The sequence below is a fragment of the Phyllobates terribilis genome, unplaced genomic scaffold, assembly GCF_046119375.1.
Source record: "Phyllobates terribilis strain yellow unplaced genomic scaffold, ASM4611937v1 Scaffold_7__3_contigs__length_470593459, whole genome shotgun sequence".
NCBI classification, from domain to species: domain Eukaryota; kingdom Metazoa; phylum Chordata; class Amphibia; order Anura; family Dendrobatidae; genus Phyllobates; species Phyllobates terribilis.
This window is the reverse complement of record NW_027362767.1, coordinates 426556031-426576238: the sequence shown is the minus strand read 5'-3', so window position 1 is coordinate 426576238 and position 20208 is coordinate 426556031. Positions and strand designations below refer to the sequence as shown.

The 20208-nt window shown below is 48.5% G+C and overlaps 1 protein-coding gene across 1 annotated transcript in view; it reads left to right on the top strand.

Annotated features, from left to right (window-relative positions):
- Positions 1-20208, top strand: part of LOC141155601 (class I histocompatibility antigen, Gogo-B*0103 alpha chain-like) — a 37562-nt gene that overhangs the window by 12738 nt on the left and 4616 nt on the right. The window contains exons 4-5 of the mRNA XM_073642469.1: positions 469-595; positions 1322-1579. Of these exons, the coding sequence (XP_073498570.1) occupies positions 469-595; positions 1322-1579 (385 nt within the window). The remainder of the gene's footprint in view (positions 1-468; positions 596-1321; positions 1580-20208) is intronic.

Here is a 20208-nt window from a genome sequence, read left to right as displayed (position 1 = left end):
CATGAATTGGCCAATTTATGTACAAAGTACCTTCATTTTTGTAAGTATATTCCATATAGCAGTAATTCAGTTCAAATTTCATATATTCAATGTTTGCCTACATCTTAGCACTTAACAGTGTGCTGCTCTATTCTTTTGTTTGTATATTATGCAACTTTCTGATTTTCGTCAGGATCCCTCATGCTATTTTACCTTTAGATGCTCAATTGCTTTTCTTATTATTGTATTATATGAAAAAAGGGATTTCCACATTCACCCTGCCTTCTTTATTCAAGATCCCCAAATTAAAACCTCACATACTGTATGTTTTCTTGGTAGTAACAGTATTGATTACAAAGATGGAAATATACCCCCTGCTTTACTTAGTTTATAGAGCATATTACTGTTCATATGGTTATAATAGGGATTTACATGGTTGGTGACACAACTTAGAGCTCTTGGATTGCTTTATAAAGAGTGTGGCAATAGTGTGAGCTGTGCCAGTCCCAGGTTATATCAGAGACGAAGAAGACACCAGGCAGCTGCACCAACGTGGGCAGAAGCAGAAAAGTTCAAGTTTTTCTCCTTATGGTGTCCATTCACTTCGCTTATGCTGGTAATGTTACTTATTATTCTGTGCCGTTCATGGAGGATTGGGCTAGTAAAGCTTCTCTGATCTAGTTTTGATTGTCGGCTTCATACATTGAGAACTTCTCTATAAGCTCTCTCATATATGGACAATATTATGTGGCACTTTAAATGATTGATCCGGGCATTTGGCTGCAGTGGAAGTTTTAAGTCCCGATTCATTATTGCATTTGTGACTTTCTTTTGTCTAGTTTTTCACCTGTTTTTCATTTTCGCAATATTCTTGAAATTTTTAGTCTTTTTAAGTCGGGTCCTGCTCTGCCCCTATCTATATTGATGTCGACTGACACAAGGCGAGGTTTTAATAATAGAGGATAGGAACATCAAGACTGGGGTACACCTTGTCATGGTGGGATGGCTTTTACCCTTTTTTTGAGCAAAACAGTGTTTACTAAGTACCCTATGTTAGTTATATGTACTATTACTTTTTACTTACAGCAAGGTATCTGCACATTTTATTTCTAGTTCTTGTCAGTACATTACATGTTACATGGTAACATGAATGATGTCATTCAAAATGACCATAACAACCAAGCCCTCAAACGGCTGTGTTGATGGAGAACTAAAAAATGTAAGTGCAAAAGGAGAATTGACCACAGTGGGAAAGGGTTAAACATAATTGATGTAAAAATCTAATAACATTGATGTGATTTCAGCATAACTACAGCTCCGGCGCATTTCATGTCTCACACAGGCGATCACTCTCACTATTTCTTTGAGACTGTAACCACTGATTTGACATCAAATATGACTTCATACACGATGAGAAAGACAATGGACGACGTCACTCTAATGTGGTACGACAGTAACAATGAAGTGGTGGAACGTCGCGTTCCCTGGTTTAAAGGTCCAAATACAACTTTATGGGATGCAAGTGTAAAATTTCATTCAATGCAGAAAACTATGCAAAAGTTTCTACACTTTATCCTAAATTATATGAATCACACGGAGGGTAAGTAGCCTTCATACATTTCCTGCCTTTCATCTTCAAGTTGCACTACGGGCGCTTTTGTTTATTCTGTACTTTTTAGTGCGGCTGAGCCACATGGATTGGACGTTTTATTAATAAAATATCTGTTTGCATATTCTTTCCGTTTTATAGAACCCAAAGGTCCACCATTATCAGATCACAAGTCTGTTGTCTGATCTAACATTAACATGTGGGCGTCTGCTAACTTAAAGTGACCCTCTACATTTTTCGTATAGTTACCTTGTGGCTTCTTATTCTGTCCCCATGGCTGTGCTGTAATATGGGGCGCTGTTGAAATGCTGTCTCTTCACCTTACTTACATGGAAGCGATGGTCGCAGATAGCTTTAACTCGGCTACAAGCAGGCACATTGTGAAGAATTCAGAAAAGGCTTTGTTTTCTTTAAGAATTCTTGTTATAATGCATACAGGAGCAGTTAAAAAGAATTTTATCCTGAGACAGGCTGAAAGCACATGAGCTTCTAATGGTGGTTAACATGAAGAATGAGGGGAAGGCAGGAAGAAGGGAGGCGTTAGCTGCATTACAGTCACATGAGAGGGAGACAGGGAGAAAGAAGGGACAAACTTCAAGGAAAGTGAACATTACAGCTATACAAAGAACAGTGATTTATAACAACTGTAAGAAGTCCATTATTGTCCATGAAATTCCCAATCATGAGACATAACACTCCCCGTCTGAAATGTTTAGATTTCACTGATTCCTTTAACTTGATGTTTTCAGGGGATGTGACGGTAGACCTAAAAGACAAAGAAAATACACACAGGTGTAATAGTGGGGAAGGACGTAGCCTTCCTTCAGCACTGATGTAGTTAAAAGAGAATGTTCCCGGAGTTAGACCTCTCTGAACTGTTGTTAGGCCAAGCTATGGGGTTAGCTGCAGTGGTCCAGTCAGTAGAGTAGAGGGGGAACTTAGTGCCATGATCAAACATCGAGTGTTTATAAAGCTTGTTTCTGATATAATACCTTGTGGGCTGTAGTATTGGTAACCAGCCACAAGATGCCACTGTCCTAGGTGCAGATGCCAGGTTGGGTCTGCCAGCAGTATTGCAGACAGTGATGGGGTTAATGGTTGATGACAGCCCACAGAGGGTGGGCACTCTAGGAAACCTGTGGTGAGTTTTCCAGAACAAGTCAGAAAGAGTTAGGACAGTGAACCATACGGGCAGCCTGAGTATATGGTGGCTGCTAAGGTAGACGGGAGCTCCGTACCCTCAGACAGTGGGATCACCAGTGTGAAGATCTCCCTACGCAAAAGTCCTGTTAGCCGGCCAGAGAAACTCAACGGAGTTATTGAGGACCCGGGGCACTTCTAGTCTGCAGGTAGCAGAGGAAGATAGGACTCCAGGCTAAGACGTGGGGGAGATATAGGATCCGGATACACTGTTGGTATTGAAGAAGATTCTCTTGGGCTAGAGATTAGAGTCACAGAGGTGCTTCACTTAAAGAGGGAACCAGGGCTGAAGAAGTTGCCAGCGCCTGTGAGGGAGATGATAACCTGTGGGGCCTTATCCATTATATCTGCCTGTAAATATTGTACATATTCCTCTTCCCCAAGTAAAATCCAAGTTATGGTTAAGAACCTCGTGTCCTCTGAATTTATTGCTGCCCTGGTCCCAGAAGAGAAATGCCTGGAGACATCCGCGATCGGATGGTCTGAAGTAAGTGGTGAGCACCAGATACACAGCCACACACCAAAGGGAGGACACGTATTGTCTGTAGGGTGCCAGAGCGAGCAGGGGCTACAGCTCGCCCACAACTACCTCGCTGAGGCACCTTACACAGGCATGCAACAATAACTATAACAGTTGTAGTTCAATTTCCAGTGGGAGGCTTGAAGTCCTCAACAGCCGGATAATCCGAGTCCAAATGGAAACCCATCTTCGGATTGGGGAAGCCGCAACGTGCAAACACTTCCACTAACCCACTGGAGGAAGTTCAATGTCCTAACACAGCTGAAAGTATAAGGTGGTAGACTCCCTGCCGTAAGCTGTGTCCAGAAGCAATGTCCTTCATGTGTTGCCTTCTCCCATGAAATACTCGGCGCTATAAGTCTGGCGAATACTAGCCTGCACAACCGGTGACCAGCCCAAGAAGTGTCCAGAGAGATAAGGCCTCAGCTTCAACTTTGGATTCACAGGTGTTAGAACTCTCCTGTTAGGTTTTTTCTAGTTTGCTGGTCACATGACCTTTTTTGCCTATTTAATCCTGCTCCGCCCTCCTGGCCTTGCTGGACTTCATTGTAATTTCTACTCTTGAGCTAGCTTGGTGCTCTGTTACCTTTCTCAGTCAGTTTTGCTAGGTCTTCGGACCTCTATGTTCTATGTTGTTTGTTTGTCTTTTCTGCTACAATTTCTGCTAGGAGGTGTCCATCTTTCTCCCAGTCCCTAGTTCTTGTAGGGATCCCTTCCTCACATCTATAGGTCTTCGTTCAGACTAGCCGAGGACTTTAGCGGGTCTGATCGCAGGATCAGGTTCCCCGTTACATCGTAGGGATCCAGCTTAGTTCTATTGTAGGGACAGATCTCCTGTCTTTCCTTAGTGCTTGTAGCAGATCATAACAGTAAGTCCAGCCAAAAAAATTTCTCTAAGGAAAGACCTCCAGTTTCCATCATGGTCTCGGTTCAGGATTTGGCTCAACGCTTGCAGGGACTCTCTCTGGAGGTGGCCAAGCTCCAACAACACGTGATTAGCTGTTCTGGAGCACATTTTGTAGAGCCAAAGGTACGTCTGCCTGATCTATTTTTTGGTGAACAACAAGATTTTTTTTCCTTTAAAAATGCTTGTTTATTGTATTTTCATTTAAGACCCGGATCCTCTGGTGATGAATCACAGCGCATAGGGTTCATAATGTCACTTTTGCGCAAAGAACCTCAGGGATGGGCCTTTTCTCTCCAACCTAGTGATCCGTGCTTTAGATTAGTGGATAGTTTTTTTTTCTGCTTTGGGGTTGTTGTATGATGATCCTGATCGTGTCTCATCTGCTGAGTCTGAATTAAGACGTTTGAAGCAGGGATCAGGTAATGTGGAAAATGATTGTACTCACTTCCATCGGTGGTCTGCTCAGGTGGGGTGGAACGATTCAGCTTTGAAAAGTTTGTTTCTTGTGGGGCTAGGTGAAAGGGTTAAGGATCTGCTGATTGCTTATCCTTCACCTGGAAACTTGCAGGAGGCAATGCAATTAGCTATACGGGTGGACAGGAGACTGCGTGCAAGGGTTAATGAGAGTAAATCCTCTGCCATGTCAGCTCCGAGTCTTGAGAGGGTCTGTACTGACATTGGAGAGCCGATGGAGATTGGGGCGATGTCACCCCGCTCTCAGGAAAAAGACCGCAGATTTTCTGAAGGTTTGTGCTTTTATCGCGGTGGATCTGATCATTTCATTAAGAACTGTGTGCTTCGTATGAACAAAGAAAAAAAAAAGGTCAGTTACGCCCGTATAGCCTGTTTAAATACTAGAGGTGTACTTCTTTCTGCTACTACCACTGCTCAGGAAGAATTAATTGAATTTCGGGTATTTGTGGATTGTGGTTCTACTCTGAATGTGATTGATGGGGGATTCTTGGAAAAACTTCAATTAAAACCCAAACCTTTGTCATCCCCTATTGCCGTGGTTTCTGTCAATGGCTCTCCCTTAAAGAGTGTTACTCACAAGGTCTGTGAATTTCCCCTCACTATTAATGGTATTCACCAAGAGAATTTGGATTTGGTAGTATTAAATAATTTGCCTTCTCCAGTAATGTTGGGGTTACCCTGGTTAAAATTGCACAATCCTGTACTGGATTGGTCTACCAATGAAATTAAGTCCTGGAGCCCTAAGTGTTATGACAAGTGTTGTAACGGGCGCATTGCTGCTGTGGGTAAAGGGGAATTACCTGTACCTATTCAGGATTTTTGGAATTTTTTTTCTGAGAAGGAATCGCAAATTTTGCCTCCCCACAGAGACTATGATTGTGCCATTGAATTTGTCCCTGAAGCGACTCTTCCTAAAAGTCGTTTATTTAATCTTACTATTCCTGAGAGAAAGGCTTTGGAGGAATACATACAGACAAGCTTGGCCGCCAGTCACATTAGGCCTTCCAAGTCTCCTGTGGCTGTTGGATTTTTTTTTGTTAAAAAAAAGGACGGCGGTTTACGTCCTTGTCTGGACTTTCGTGAGATTAATAAAATTACTGTAAGCAATCCTTACCCACTGCCATTGATTCATGATTTGTTTAACCAGTTAGTGGGGGCCAAGTGGTTCTCTAAAATTGATCTCCGGGGGGCATACAATTTGTTGCGCATGAAGGAGGGTGATGAATGGAAGACTGCTTTTAACACTCCTGTGGGTCATTTTGAGAATCTGGTTATGCCTTTTGGTCTTACCAATGCTCCAGCATTGTTTCAGAATCTTATTAATGACATCCTTAGACCTTTGATCGGCAAAAATGTGGTTGTGTATTTGGATGACATTTTGATTTATTCGCCGGATCTGGAATCTCATTGGCGGAGCGTACGTGAGGTATTGCAGTTATTGATTGACAATTCGCTTTTTGCTAAGCTGGAGAAATGTGAGTTCGCTGTTCAGAGAATTAGTTTTTTGGGCTACATTATCTCCAGCGAGGGCTTTGAGATGGATCCAGTTAAAGTTCAAGCTGTGCAGGAATGGCCTAGGCCTATTGGTTTGAAATCGATACAGAGGTTTTTGGGTTTCGCCAATTATTACAGAAAATTCATAAAAAAAATTTCTATTATTGTCAAACCACTGACCGACCTCACCAGGAAAGGTGCTAATGCGGTTCAGTGGTCTTCTGAGGCCATTGAAGCTTTTGTGTTTCTAAAGGAGAGGTTCACCTCTGCTCCCATCCTTATGCAGTTTGATGTGACTAAGCCGTTTTTGGTTGAGGTTGATGCTTCTTCTGTGGGGGTCGGTGCGGTGTTGTCTCAGGAAAACAAGGATGGAGTACATCCCTGTGCCTTTTTTTTCAAAAAAATTTTCTGAGACTGAACTTAATTACGATATTGGTAATCGGGAATTGCTGGCTATTAAACTCGCATTTGAACATTGGCGTCACCTCTTGGAAGGTGCAGAATTTCCCATTCAGGTTTTCACTGATCATAAAAATCTGATCTATCTTGATGCTGCCAAGCGCTTGAATGCCCGTCAGGCTAGGTGGGCACTTTTTTTCTCGCTGTTTAATTTTTCCGTTACTTACATCCCGGGTACCAAGAATGTTAAAGCGGATGCTTTGTCTCGCAGCTTTTCTCCCATGGTTGGTACTGAGGAGGAGGAGAGCATTTTACAAGAAGGTGTTGTGATTGCTGCTTTGGACTCCGTTTAGGAGGATGAGATTCTTAAAGCACAGGAGAATGCCCCATCTAACACTCCCCATGGGAGGTTGTTTGTGCCTAGGACCTTTAGGAGAGATTTGTTTATTGAGTGTCATGAGTCTCGGTTGGCAGGTCATCCAGGAATTTCTGAGACCAAGAGACTTGTGGGTCGCAGTTTTTGGTGGCCTGGATGGCAGAAGGAAGTAAGTGGGTGCGTCAATGTACTGTGTGTGCTAGATCTAAGTCTTCGCATGCTCCTGCTGCGGGGTTGCTTTGCCCTCTGGAGGTTCCTAGTGCACCTTGGACACATCTGGCTATGGACTTTATTACTGACCTTCCCCCCTCTGAGGGTTTCACGGTCATCTGGGTGGTCGTGGACCGTTTTAGCAAGATGTGTCACTTGGTTCCCTTCATCAAACTGCCCTGCGCTAAGACACTCGCTAAGTCCTTTGTCAAGGAAATTGTCAGACTCCATGGTGTTCCTACTGACATTGTTTCCGATAGGGGACCTCAGTTCGTGGCTCTTTTGTGGCGTGCCTTTTGTGACAGGTTGGGAGTTCATTTGTCGTTTTCATCCGGATATCATCCTGAGTCTAATGGCCAGACAGAAAGAAAGAACCAGGATGTTGAGCAGTTCTTGCGTTGTTTTGTGGCAGACAATCAAGAGAGGTGGTCTGAGTTTCTGCCACTTGCTGAATTTGCTCTTAACAACCATACATCCTCTTCTGCTGGGTGTTCGCCTTTTTTTTGTTGTTCTGGGAGACATCCGTCTTTTGGGTCATTCTCCAAATTGGTATCGGCTGTGCCTGAGGAGGAGAGTTTTTCCGGTGATTTGGAGAGAGTTTGGACAGATGTGCGTGGTAATCTTCAGGAGGCTAACAAAAAATCTAAGAGGTACTTTGATAGGAAACGGCAAGAGGTTTTGTTTGCTATTGGTGACATGGTTTGGTTGTCCTCTAAGAATCTGCGATTGAGAATTCCTTCTAAAAATTGGGTCCCAAGTTTGTAGGGCCCTTTAAGGTGCTTCAGATAGTTAACCAATCTGCTGTTAGGTTGGAGATTCCTACCTCCTGGAAGATTAATCCGGTGTTTCATGTTTCTCTGTTGAAAAGAGCTGATGTGTCGGATGGTGACGCCTCTGCCACTGTTCCTCCGGTGGTGGAGGACGGGGAATATGAAATTTCCCACATCCTAAATTCTAGACGGTATAGAGGGAGTTTGCAGTATCTCGTCACTTGGAAGGGTTTCGGACCCGAGGATAACTCATGGGTGAGAGCGGATGATGTTTCTGCTTCCAGACTTGTCAGAGCGTTTCACAGGAGGTTTCCTGATAAGCCCGGGCCTAGGGGATCCGGAGGATCCTCTTAGAAGAGGGGGTACTGTTAGAACTCTCCTGTTAGGTTTTTTCTAGTTTGCTGGTCACATGGCCTTTTTTGCCTATTTAATCCTGCTCCACCCTACTGGCCTTGCTGGACTTCATTGTAATTTCTACTCTTGAGCTAGCTTGGTGCTCTGTTACCTTTCTCAGTCAGTTTTGCTAGGTCTTCGGACCTCTATGTTCTATGTTGTTTGTTTGTCTTTTCTGCTACAATTTCTGCTAGGAGGTGTCCATATTTCTCCCAGTCCCTAGTTCTTGTAGGGATCCCTTCCTCACATCTATAGGTCTTCGTTCAGACTAGCCGAGGACTTTAGCGGGTCTGATCGCAGGATCAGGTTCCCCGTTACATCATAGGGATCCAGCTTAGTTCTATTGTAGGGACAGATCTCCTGTCTTTCCTTAGTGCTTGTAGCAGATCATAACAACAGGTATGCTGCGTGTAGAGATGACGGGTCTGGTCTCTCCGTCAGCGACTGGTTCGTCAAGTTGAAATGTGCTGCCAGCATTTACAGAACAAGGGTCCTCAGGAACAAAACTTGGAAACGACAGCCAGGAGTTGTCATAAAGGCTGGGTGCAGCAATGAGTCCTGTTTCTGGGTGAGTTAGATGCCAGTCAGTGGAGATGTGGTGCCACTATTCAGGGGCAACTTCTATAACCTCCACTGCCAGTACGGCAGCACAAACACCAAGTTTTGGTGCAGTGTGAGCAGGCCTTGAGGCTAGTTTGGTCCTGTCCAGGACAAATTCACAAAGTACTTTGTTGATGGCTTCTGAGGTCCTCAGGTAGGATACTGCAGCTATGACCCTTGCAGATGCGTTGGAGAGAATGTGGACTTCTCTTCTTGTGGCGGCTGAAGGAGACCTTAAGGCAGAACCAGATAGGAACGAGATGAGATGATCTAAGATCCTTGGAGATGTTTTCATGTTTCCCACCTTTGTGATTTCTGGGATGAAAATAGGGTGTTCCAATCCGTGTTCTCAGTGGTCAACTGTCCCAACAGAATCTTGCCTTGAATGGTGATGGGTGCTATAAACCTGAGAGGATCGTAGATGCTGTTCACAACAGGTAAGACTCCTCGTATGGTGAAGGGTTTAATGCAGACTGACACCCGGAATGAGAACGTGTCCTGTTTAATGTCCCAGAGCAGACCAAGGTTGCGTTGTATAGAAGGAACGTCAGAACTTATGTGACATGCAGAAGTAGTGCTGTTTCAGAGTGTGATATGCAGAAGTAGTGCTGTTGCTTTAAAAGCATTCAGCAACTATTAGAAGTAACACAAGCACAGGAGACAGGAAGTGTTGGGCTCCAGAAGCATCCAGTAATTATAGGGGTTAACACAGTCACAGGAGAAGGGGAGTGTTTTAGCAGAGCCCCAGGGGGATTGTGAGGAAGAGAAAGGTGGCTTATGATCTGTATCTCACAGAAGTCAAGGGAAAAGAATTCAGGTCAGGAGGGAAGCTAAACAAAGGTCAGTTAGACTCCCTGAGCTAACAGTGTGGAGTATTATCAGTCAGGACGATAAGGACTGGAAGGAAGCCTGTCATAGAGATCATCTCCCTCATCACACCCATCCCCTCCTCCATCTCCATGCAGGATAAAGAATGCTGTGTACTATTGAGTCCTTGTGAAGGAAAAGCCTGTGGTTGTGTATGCATTAAAACTGTGCTGTACTGTGCTGCCATATAATAGACTGTGTACTGCTGTGCTGCAAAGGAGACTGTACTGTTATTACTGGAGCCTGTTGCTCAAAGAGACATTTGCATTGTGACAAATGCACAGTGCCTCATTAAATGTTAAGGTTCTACCATTTATGAATACTCTTGTCAGATGTGTCTGGACTGAATCTATTGTGTGCCTAATAGAATCTGCAGCCTAAGGTCGCCCTGAGTAACGGTTCCCCCAGGATTCCAATGAATTCACTGGTCTCGTCCCTATTTGAACTTAGGCGGTGTGCGTGTAACACTTAGATCAAGATCCTTTAAGCTCGCTGTACTGTTCTTGACGCGCCCCTGGGCCTGCTGTGTCGTGCGGCATCGCGCGCACGGGGGCTTACCCGGAGCCGGATCAGATGGGGGTAGTAGTCTCGTGGCGGTGACCCAGTCCGTGCCCAGGGTGTCAAACTAAGTGGCAGTCTATGGCAGTAGATGTTAACTTGGATGTCGACTACGCCACCCGTTGAGTGCGGCTTTGAAGCCGCCGCTGCAGAACAGTCCACTGAGGCCAGGTGTATAAGGATGTGCAGCGTGGTGGTATAACGCCCAACGGGAGGGGTATGGCCTCAGGGCAGCAGGTGTAGATGATGGGGGTTGTGATGATGCAGGAAGGAGAGTCAGAGTCAGGAGATGCAGTTTCAGGGTTTTTACTCACGGGTGTTCTCTCAGTCACTCTGGCCTTGAGTGACCACCCGAGCTGTGCTGCGTCCACCAGGTCCTGGACTCGGCTAACCCCCAGGCAGTTCCGGAGCGTGGTCCTGAGCTCCCTTCTCTCTCTCTGTCTCTGGCCGTTCCCACCAGGGATCCACCTTTGGCCGGCTCCCTCGGGTCTCTTGGTGGTCAAACCTCCTCTGGGTTCCCTGACCCTATACTTGGTGTGCCTTTCTGGTGGATTTGGTGAGGGTCGTGGCAAATCATGACCACGACCTCCGGTTCCTGGCTGAGGATAAGTGGCCTCCACCAGTTCGGGTTCCGGTACCCGTGTCCGCCAACCCTTCACCCTTTTTGGTCTGATTCTGGGCTCTTAGGGTTCCCTCTGGTCTTCCACTCTGGGCCTTTCTTTCTCCTCTCTCCTCTGCTGACTTGGCTCTGGAGCTGGGCCCAGCCGGAGCCACAGCTCCCTGTCAGCCCTCCTGGCTGAGCTCCTCTCCTCTTCTCCTCCTGCCTGAACTGAACCCTGATCTAAGATGGTGCCCACCTTATATACTCCCTCTATGTGTGAGCCCAGGTGACTAGCACCCAATGAGCTCCTAGCTTTACCCAGAGTACTCCCCCTATCTGCCCCTACACTACTGGGATGTTCCACCCCCCTCCCACTCCAGCCAGGGACAGACGCTGTCGTACCTGCACATTTACTTGGTGGGAGTACCGTAGTTCTGTCCCCCGGAAATGGGATGTATGTAGTGCATGCAGCCTACTGAGCTCAGTCCCACACTCCATCCTTACCCGGGAGTGGAATACCACACCTCTGGGTCGAGGTGCAATACCCCTGTAGCAACTGAGTCCTCAGGGTGCTACATTCCCCCCTGGTAAATCACAGCACGTCCTCGGGCTGTAAAAGAGCAAAACATAAAACATACAAATTTTGAAAGTGCACTTACATATAAAATATAACTTTCAACCCATCCCTTTATGGGAGGTACTTCTCTCTTAAAATGTTACAGACACATCATAAAATAATATTAACTCTTTCAGCATAATAAAACTTTTCATGTAAAACATTTTTGACCTCTGGCCACTTGTGCAAATTGTGACCAGGTAAGTGCCACAGTCTCTTGTAGAAAAAAACAGTTTCCTTATAAAACCAATAGGGGGCGCTTTAGGAAGCGCAACTATTTACAAGGGATATGGCCGCTCTCAGTCCTCGGCCAGTGGGGATAAGGGAGTGGCTGCTCACAGTCCTCAGCCTGTGGGGAGATGGGACACACTGGAACAGTTCACACTTGTCCCAACGGGGAACTCATTTTAATTAAGCAGCATGGCATATACCCATACGGGTAACTATATACAGTTTCAGTTCACCTCTTAATGGTGACGATGCCCTCCGGCTCCTTCCTGAGGGTAGGCTTCAGACCCATCCGGGTCCTCTTGTTCCTCCTCACACCGCAGCTCCTCTTCCGTCAGGCGATGTACATGAAGGGCATAGGGTCCTTTGGCACACTGGTGCCGGGTGAAGGTGACCTCGTCACCCAGGTACAGGTCACGACCACGGTGTCCCTCCGGTAGGTGAGACTCGACATCTCTGCGGGTTACAAAAACGTCACCAGGGGTTTTGTGATCCCTGATGAAGCCCCAACCGTGCTGCAGTTGGAATTTGATTACAGTCCTGGTGGCACGGGGACCGTGGGCTGCACGGGGGTTCCGTCGGGTCCGGCTTTTCTGCTCTGCACTCCGGATTTGCAGCCGCTCCTCGCGGACCCGCCTCTCTCTCCTTTCTCTGTCAAAGACCTCTAACTGCTGCCGGCAGCACTCTGCACGCTGGGCTGCGGCCGCCCGGGTCTCTTGGGTGAACCCGATGAGGTCTTCTCCAGTGGGGTCCCACGCGAACTGCGCCTCCTCCAACGCGAGTGGGGTGATCTTGGCGGGCGCCGGAGCCGGGATCAGGGGCTCATCCAGAGGCCGTTCCCTCCGGAGTCGGGGATTGACGAACTCCGGTGGCCACACAAAGGGCTGCCCATCCGGGCAAGTATGCTGGGTAAACAAGTCTTCTCCCAGGGGTAGCACGATGGAGGTTGAGGGCGCGATGATTGCCGCGGGGGCACTCTGAATGTGAAGGGCACTGTGGAGACGGCTGCGCCCGGGGGTACTTGGCCCTGCGACCAGGCCGATGGCGCTTCCTGTTTGGTCGCACTCTGATTTGAGGCGCGTGACGTCACGGGGAGCGCGGCCGCGGCTCCTGCCGCTTGAGGCCTAGTTTGGAGCGGTGGCGGTGCAGCGACGGGCGCAGTGAACGGGATTTCGGGCTCTGCGACGGGGAGCTGGGGCAAGTTCTCGGCCTCCGGGTACGGGGTGTAGACGTCCCCATTACCTGCCTCCGTTACTTCAGCTCCCTCCACGGCGCCGTCTCCGGCCTTCGTCCCTTCTGCTCTTCCTTCAGGGGCAGGCGTGCTCCTCGCTGCTGGCGGTGTCTTTTGCTGGCGGTTTCCAGCCTGCTGGGCCATCTCCTTGCTCCACGCGGCCAGTACGTCTCGCTGCACTCGGGCCATCCTCTGAGCCAAGCCCTCCAGTGCGGTCCGTGCATGCTCCCGATCTCTGGGGAGCTGCGCCAGGATCTCCACCAGGCCTTCTGGGGTTGTCGCTTGCAACAGGCTCCTGACCACTGGGTCGGTGCTGCCTGCCTCTCCCTCCATCTCCGGGTGCGTTCTCTCCAGACTCCTCCAGGCTGCTCCCATCTTCACTCTTTTGTTCTCTCCCCGCCCCCATTCAGGGTGGTGCCGGGGCAACTTGGTGATTGTCAGTTCCAGGGGCAGACCCCCCACGCTGATGGACATCTCAATCATTGCAGTCTCTGCTGGTGGGGGCGGTCTTCGTTTTTGGCGCCATTCTTGGTCCTGGCCCACGATGGGAGGTGGCCTCTTGCCACCCTCTGGCACGCCCATAATGGCGTCCGCTCTGCCAGGGCGGGAAATCTTCTCAGATGGCGGGAACCGCTTCCCAATGGCGGGAAACTCTGTGGATGGCGGGAAAAGACTGCAGATGGCGGGCAAACGGCGGGAACCGATCTGAGATGGCGTCCGATGGCGGGGACCCTCCGGAATTGGCGGGAGACTTCTTTTTGAGGTAAATGTGAACTTTTCTTCAGGCACGCAGTACCCGGTGGTTGCGGGCACGTTATCCTGCCGACTACGCCAAAGTTGACGCGCCCCCTGGGCCATGTTCAGGGGATACCCGGAGCCGGATCTGAGTAGGGGTAGTAGTCCTTGTGGCGGTGACCCGGTCCGTGCCCAGGGTGTCAAACTAAGTGTGTGGCAGTCTTTGTAGATGTTGTTAAGTGTCGACTACGCCACCCGTTGATTTGCGGTCACAAGGCCGCCGCTGCAGAACAGTCCGCTGAGGCCGGTAGTATGTGTGCAGCGATGGTGGTATAACCCCCAACGGGAGGGGTATGGCCTCAGGGCAGCTGGTGCGGATGATGGAGGTAGTGGTAGTGCAGAAAGGAGAGTCAGAGGCGTGAGATGCAGTTTCAGGGTTTTTACTCACAGTAGTTCTTTCAGTCACTCCGGCCTTGAGTGACCACCCGAGCCGTGCTGCATTCACCAGGTGTGGGACTCGGCTAACCCCCAGGCAGTTCCGGAGCGTGGTCCTGAGCTTCCCTCTCTCTCTCTTTCTCCTGGCCGTCCCCACCAGGGATCCACCTTTGGCCGGCTCCCTCGGGTCTCTTGGTGGTCAAACCTCCTCTGGGTTCCCTGACCCTATACTTGGTGTGCCTTTCTGGTGGATTTGGTGAGGGTCGTGGCAAATCTTGACCACGACCTCCGGTTCCTGGCTGAGGATAAGTGGCCTCCACCAGTTCGGGTTCCGGTACCCGTGTCCGCCAACCCTTCACCCTTTTTGGTCTGATTTTGGGCTCTTAGGGTTCCCTCTGGTCTTCCACTCTGGGCCTTTCTTTCTCCTCTCTCCTCTGCTGACTTGGCTCTGGAGCTGGGCCCAGCCGGAGCCACAGCTCCCTGTCAGCCCTCCTGGCTGAGCTCCTCTCCTCTTCTCCTCCTGCCTGAACTGAACCCTGATCTAAGATGGTGCCCACCTTATATACTCCCTCTATGTGTGAGCCCAGGTGACTAGCACCCAATGAGCTCCTAGCTTTACCCAGAGTACTCCCCCTATCTGCCCCTACACTACTGGGATGTTCCACCCCCCTCCCACTCCAGCCAGGGACAGACGCTGTCGTACCTGCACATTTACTTGGTGGGAGTACCGTAGTTCTGTCCCCCGGAAATGGGATGTATGTAGTGCATGCAGCCTACTGAGCTCAGTCCCACACTCCATCCTTACCCGGGAGTGGAATACCACACCTCTGGGTCGAGGTGCAATACCCCTGTAGCAACCGAGTCCTCAGGGTGCTACATTCTCACATGGAAATGCCTTCATTATCTCCTGGCTAATTGAGACAATCTTGTGAGGTCTGAGGTTTTCTGCTAGCAACATTCCCTGTGCTTCAGAGAGCAGATCAATTGTCTCTTCACTTGTGGGTAGAGATTTAAGTACATCATCTACATAGTAGTTCTTCTCTACAGATAGAGGAGCATCAGATCCATACTCTCTCTCACCTTCCTGGGCTGTTTGTCTCAATCCACAGATTGCTGTAGCAGGTGAGGGGCTGTTCCCGAAGACATGTACCTTCGTCCGGTAGTCTATGACCTAGTTGTGGACGTCATTGCCCTTGTGCCATAGGAACCTGAGATAGTTTCCACTGTCTTCTCTTGCAGAATTGAACACTGTTGACCCGAAGTTGTCATCACAGGATGGGAACATGTTCAAGTTGTCAGGGGTTTCTTGCTTCCACTTACTGGTACTCGGCTTCTCTTTCACCCAGTAATGATGCAGGCATGGCAGAAAGTGAGTGCTGCAACCATTTGGCGAGACATGAGTCTTAAATGAGAAGATCCTTTCAGGTCTCTTTGTCCTTATCATGCAGACATCACCAATGATAACTTAGCCTAGATCAAAGCATTGAGCAAATGGAGCATCATGTGGCCCGTTGATTTGCCGACATACCTTGTGTAGCCGCAGAATGTCTCTGCCAAGCAGAATCAGGATGGTCACGCTGTTGTCAAGACCTGGAATCTTGTTGGCTGTAGTCTTTAGATGGGGGTGACGAAAAGCCTCTGGAGTTGGGATCTCCTCTCTGTTGGATGGTATTTGGTTGCACTCGACCAAAGTGGGTAAGAGTATCTTCACATTTTTCTCAAGAGAAGATACTATGAGTCCATTGGCTTTTCTCCCAGAGACCTCTGTAACACCACTACAGGTGCCCAGAGTGGAGGGGTGAGCATTTCCCTTTAAGTCAAATAGATCAAAGAGTGCTAACCTTACAAGGTGTAACATCCCTGGCGGCGGGCTGGCATGGTTTACCACCTCCCACCATGCAAGACAGCCATCTTACCTATCAGTCCAGGCTGCATACTTTGCTCCAGTACCTGCTGTGTGCATGTCTATTGTCTGATTGCTTAGGGCGGCGGCGCGGTTACTGCCTGATTCTTATAGTTACTGTGTGCGACTCCTAATGCGTCCCCACCCTATTGCTGTGAGTCACTGGATACTTAAACCCCCTCCACCCAGTAGGAGGTGCCTGAGCAACACTATCTTTCAGTGTGTTCCTTGCAACTGTGTTGCCAGGTCCTGTCCTGTAGCTTGTCTGTTTCCGCCACCCTGGGGGCTGTATACCCAGGCCTGTTACCTGTATCTGTGACTTCTAGTCTGTTCCGCCACCCTGGGGGCTGTATACCCAGGCCTGTTACCTGTACCTGTGACTTCTAGTCTGTTTCCGCCACCCTGGGGGCTGAGTTCCCAGGTTCGTTCCTGTATCTTGTTCCTGGTTCAGTACCTGTCTGAACAGTGTCCTAGCCCATTACTTGTTTGTCTCTATGTCCGTATCTTCCCTTTTCCTGCAGTGTCTGAACCTGCACCTAACTCCAACTCATTGTCTCTGTACTTCTGTTTGTGAGTTTAGTGTCCACTCGCTACTTCATTGTAAGTACCTTGTGTGTATCTGCTCTGCTTGTCCACCGCACCTGCGGTTTCGCTCTGCTCTGCTTGTCCACTGCACCTGCGGTTTCGCTCTGCTCTGCTTGTCCACCGCACCTGCTGTTTCGCTCTGCTCTGCTTGTCCATCGCACCTGCGGTTTCGCTCTGCTCTGCTTGTCCACCGCACCTGCGGTTTCGCTCTGCTCTGCTTGTCCACCGCACCTGCGGTTTCGCACTGCTCTGCTTGTCCACCGCACCTGCGGTTTCGCTCTGCTCTACTTGTCCACCGCACCTGCGGTTTCGCTCTGCTCCGCTGGTCCACCGCACCTGCGGTTTCGCTCTGCTCTGCTGGTCCATCACACCTGCGGTTTCGCTCTGCTCTGCTGGTCCACAGCACCTGCGGTTTCGCTCTGCTCTGCTTGTCCAACCGCACCTTCGGTTTCGCTCTGCTCCGCTTGCCCTCCGCGCCTGCGGTTCTGCTCTGCTTGTCAACCGCACCTGCGGCTCTGTTCCTGTATCTCAGTCTGTACTGGTCTCTATCAAGCCTGTGCTCCTACCTGCCAGTATCTGCCAGTCTGCATACCAGCCGTGCCTGTCTGCACACCAGCCGTGCCTGCCAGTACCCGCCTGTCTGCACACCAGCCGTGCCTGCCAGTACCCACCTGTCTGCACACCAGCCATGCCTGCCTGTACCCACCTGTCTGCATACCAGCCGTGCCTGCCAGTACCCACCTGTCTGTATGCCAGCCTAACCTGCCTGTTCCTGCATTCCCCGGTGTGGGTCAACAGCTGTGACCGGGGTCTGACCTGGAGTAGCACCTGGTCCCTCTACTCGGTTCCTCCCTCATTCACGGAGTCGACTGAGCCGCCGTGCGACCTTGGTCGGACAGAGTTGATACTTAGTCACGCCCCTCCAGGCACTCCTCGGTTCATGGTCCAGTGTGATCACTAACGACACTCACGCCAGTCAGTCCGGGCGTGAGCGTAACACAAGGGATCGGTTACTCTGATTGTCCAGGATGGCGTACATCTTTACGGTTTTCTCAGGATGGTCCTTAGGATGCACGTTCACCAGACATATCTTCGCACAGGACTTGTCACACATGTGTTCTGCGCAGACTTCTGTACATGAAGAAGATATTATGGTAGGACTTGCTGGTTGCTCTGCATTCTCCCTGCTGTGCCTTGTGGTGGGAGAAGGCATAAGAGGTGCAGAGTCAGGTTGGGATGGATGGAGCGCTTGTACGTGGTCCTCACTGTCGCACTCAAAACACTTAATAGAGATTTTACAGACTTTAGAAAAGTGTTCAGTAGACGCATAACATCGGTAACATACCCCAAACTTCTTTAGTAGCTCTGTACCTTCCTGGAGCGGTTTCTTTCTTAAGCCGATGCACTTCTTTAGATGATGTGGCATCTTTTGAATGGGACACATGCGATTAGGATTTTCGATCTTTTCACATACCTCGCTCTTGTCTGGAGCTGGTGAAGGTGTGGGAAGAACATCAGTCTTCTTCACTGACACTGGACTGTTGCGGTTTCTGTTGCTTGCACGTGGACTTTCATACTTGGGAAGGGATGAACCAGGGCTGTTGGGTTCTTCATGGAAAAAGCTTGGGTCAGTCTTACACTCCGCATTATTTTCGATAAACTGACAGAAGTAGGAAAATGGATGAAAGGAGACTTGGTTTTCCCTTTTGCATTTTGATCCAAGCATGGCCCACCTATCTTGGATATAGGATGGTAGCTTAGAAGCTATTGTGATTACCCCACGAGCAGTGTCCAGGTAGCTGAGGCCAGGCAGGTGTGGGTCTGCTTTGGCCAGCTGAAGCTCTAACAGGAGATCACTGAGCTCTTGGAATTTTAGACTGTCCTTACTGGATATTTTTGGAAAATCTAGACACTTGAACAGGGCATTTTCTATGGCCTCTGGACTACCATAGCTTCGTTCTAGTCTCTCCCATGTGGCAGTGAGACCAGTCATTGGATTACTGATGTGGACAGATTTTAGTCTCTTGACCCGTTCTGTGGATTGTGGACCAAGCCACCTGATCAGCAGGTCTAGCTCTTCAGCAGCGGTGATGCCGAGGTCGCTAATTGTGGTTTTAAAGGTACATTTCCAACCTTTGTAGTTTTCAGGTTGATCATCAAACTTTGTAAGACCGGTCTTAGTTAGATCACGGCGAATCATGTACCTTGCAAAAGCAGACATGTCAGTATTCTCTGATTTTGGAAAGACAGTTGTTGGCTGGATAGCATTGTTCATACAGTCTGTGGTGTTTTGACCTAGGAATGCAGGAAAGTATGGTGCAGCGTAGGCATTCAGTCCAGTAACTGGCTTAATGTGCTTAGTTTCTGCCACACATGGGACTGGAACTGTGTGGCTGACCGGAATGTGGTGACTTGCCAGCGTATTGACCTGCACGTGTGCTTCTGTTAGAACCACAAATCTCAGATGCATAATCGGTGATAAAACATCTGCAACCAATTAGAGATGAGTATCACTGAAACAACCACTTCAGAAAACATGAAGCCAAACAAAAAATGAAGTTTTAAAGGTTTGTACAAAGGTATAACAACTTTATTAGTACAAGATATGCACATAGAATTTACAAGTATAAAAATGCCCTTGGTAACTGCTAAAGTTCCCCACATAGAATAAAAGAAGCATGTTCCTTCCGGATCATTTTAGAATACTGTCAGAGTTTAACTTACTTCTGGCCTCTTCTAACTCCAGGGATTCCTCTTCAGGAGGAACATGGCAGCTTGTCCATCTCCCTACAGCTGACTGACTGCAGCAGTCACGTGACATAATGTTATATGACTGCAGGCAGATACAGTACTGACACTGTAGGAATGTTGCCAGTCTGAGGGGTATTGATGTGGACTTTTTTTTATTTAAAATGCTGTACTTTAGCCGCTAAGTATGGACCATTCAGTACTGGACAATCCTTTTTAAAAAGAATCTGTCAGCAGGTTTTTTGCTACCTCATCTAAGAGCAGCGTAATATAGGAAAAGAGACCCTGATTCCAGCGATGTATCACTTAGTTTACTGGGTGCAGCAGGTGTGACACAATCAGAGTTTTAGATGTAGCATATAGCAATGCTGAGAAAGCTGCCCACACCCAGCTATCCCCGCCCACACCAGGCTCTCTGTGTACATTGTCTATTGACCATGAGCTGCTTATCACAGGAGGGGATGTGGTCAGACTAGCCGTCACGTGAACACCAGTCCTGGCAGTGATAATGTCCTGTTGATAAAACCTTCACTGTAAGTAAACAGCAGTACACAGCATAATAAGTGACACATCTCTGAAATCTGTGTTTCAGCCCCTATCTCTTGCTGTCTTCAGATTACATAACAAAATTCTGCTGACAGATTCCCTTTAATTGACTTGGCATGATACTGTGATGAGTAAATGTTCATTTTTATTTTTTTTGGCGCGGTGCATATTGGATAAATGCATTATACAATGAATGGACCGGACATAAGTTCATTCTTTTCTTT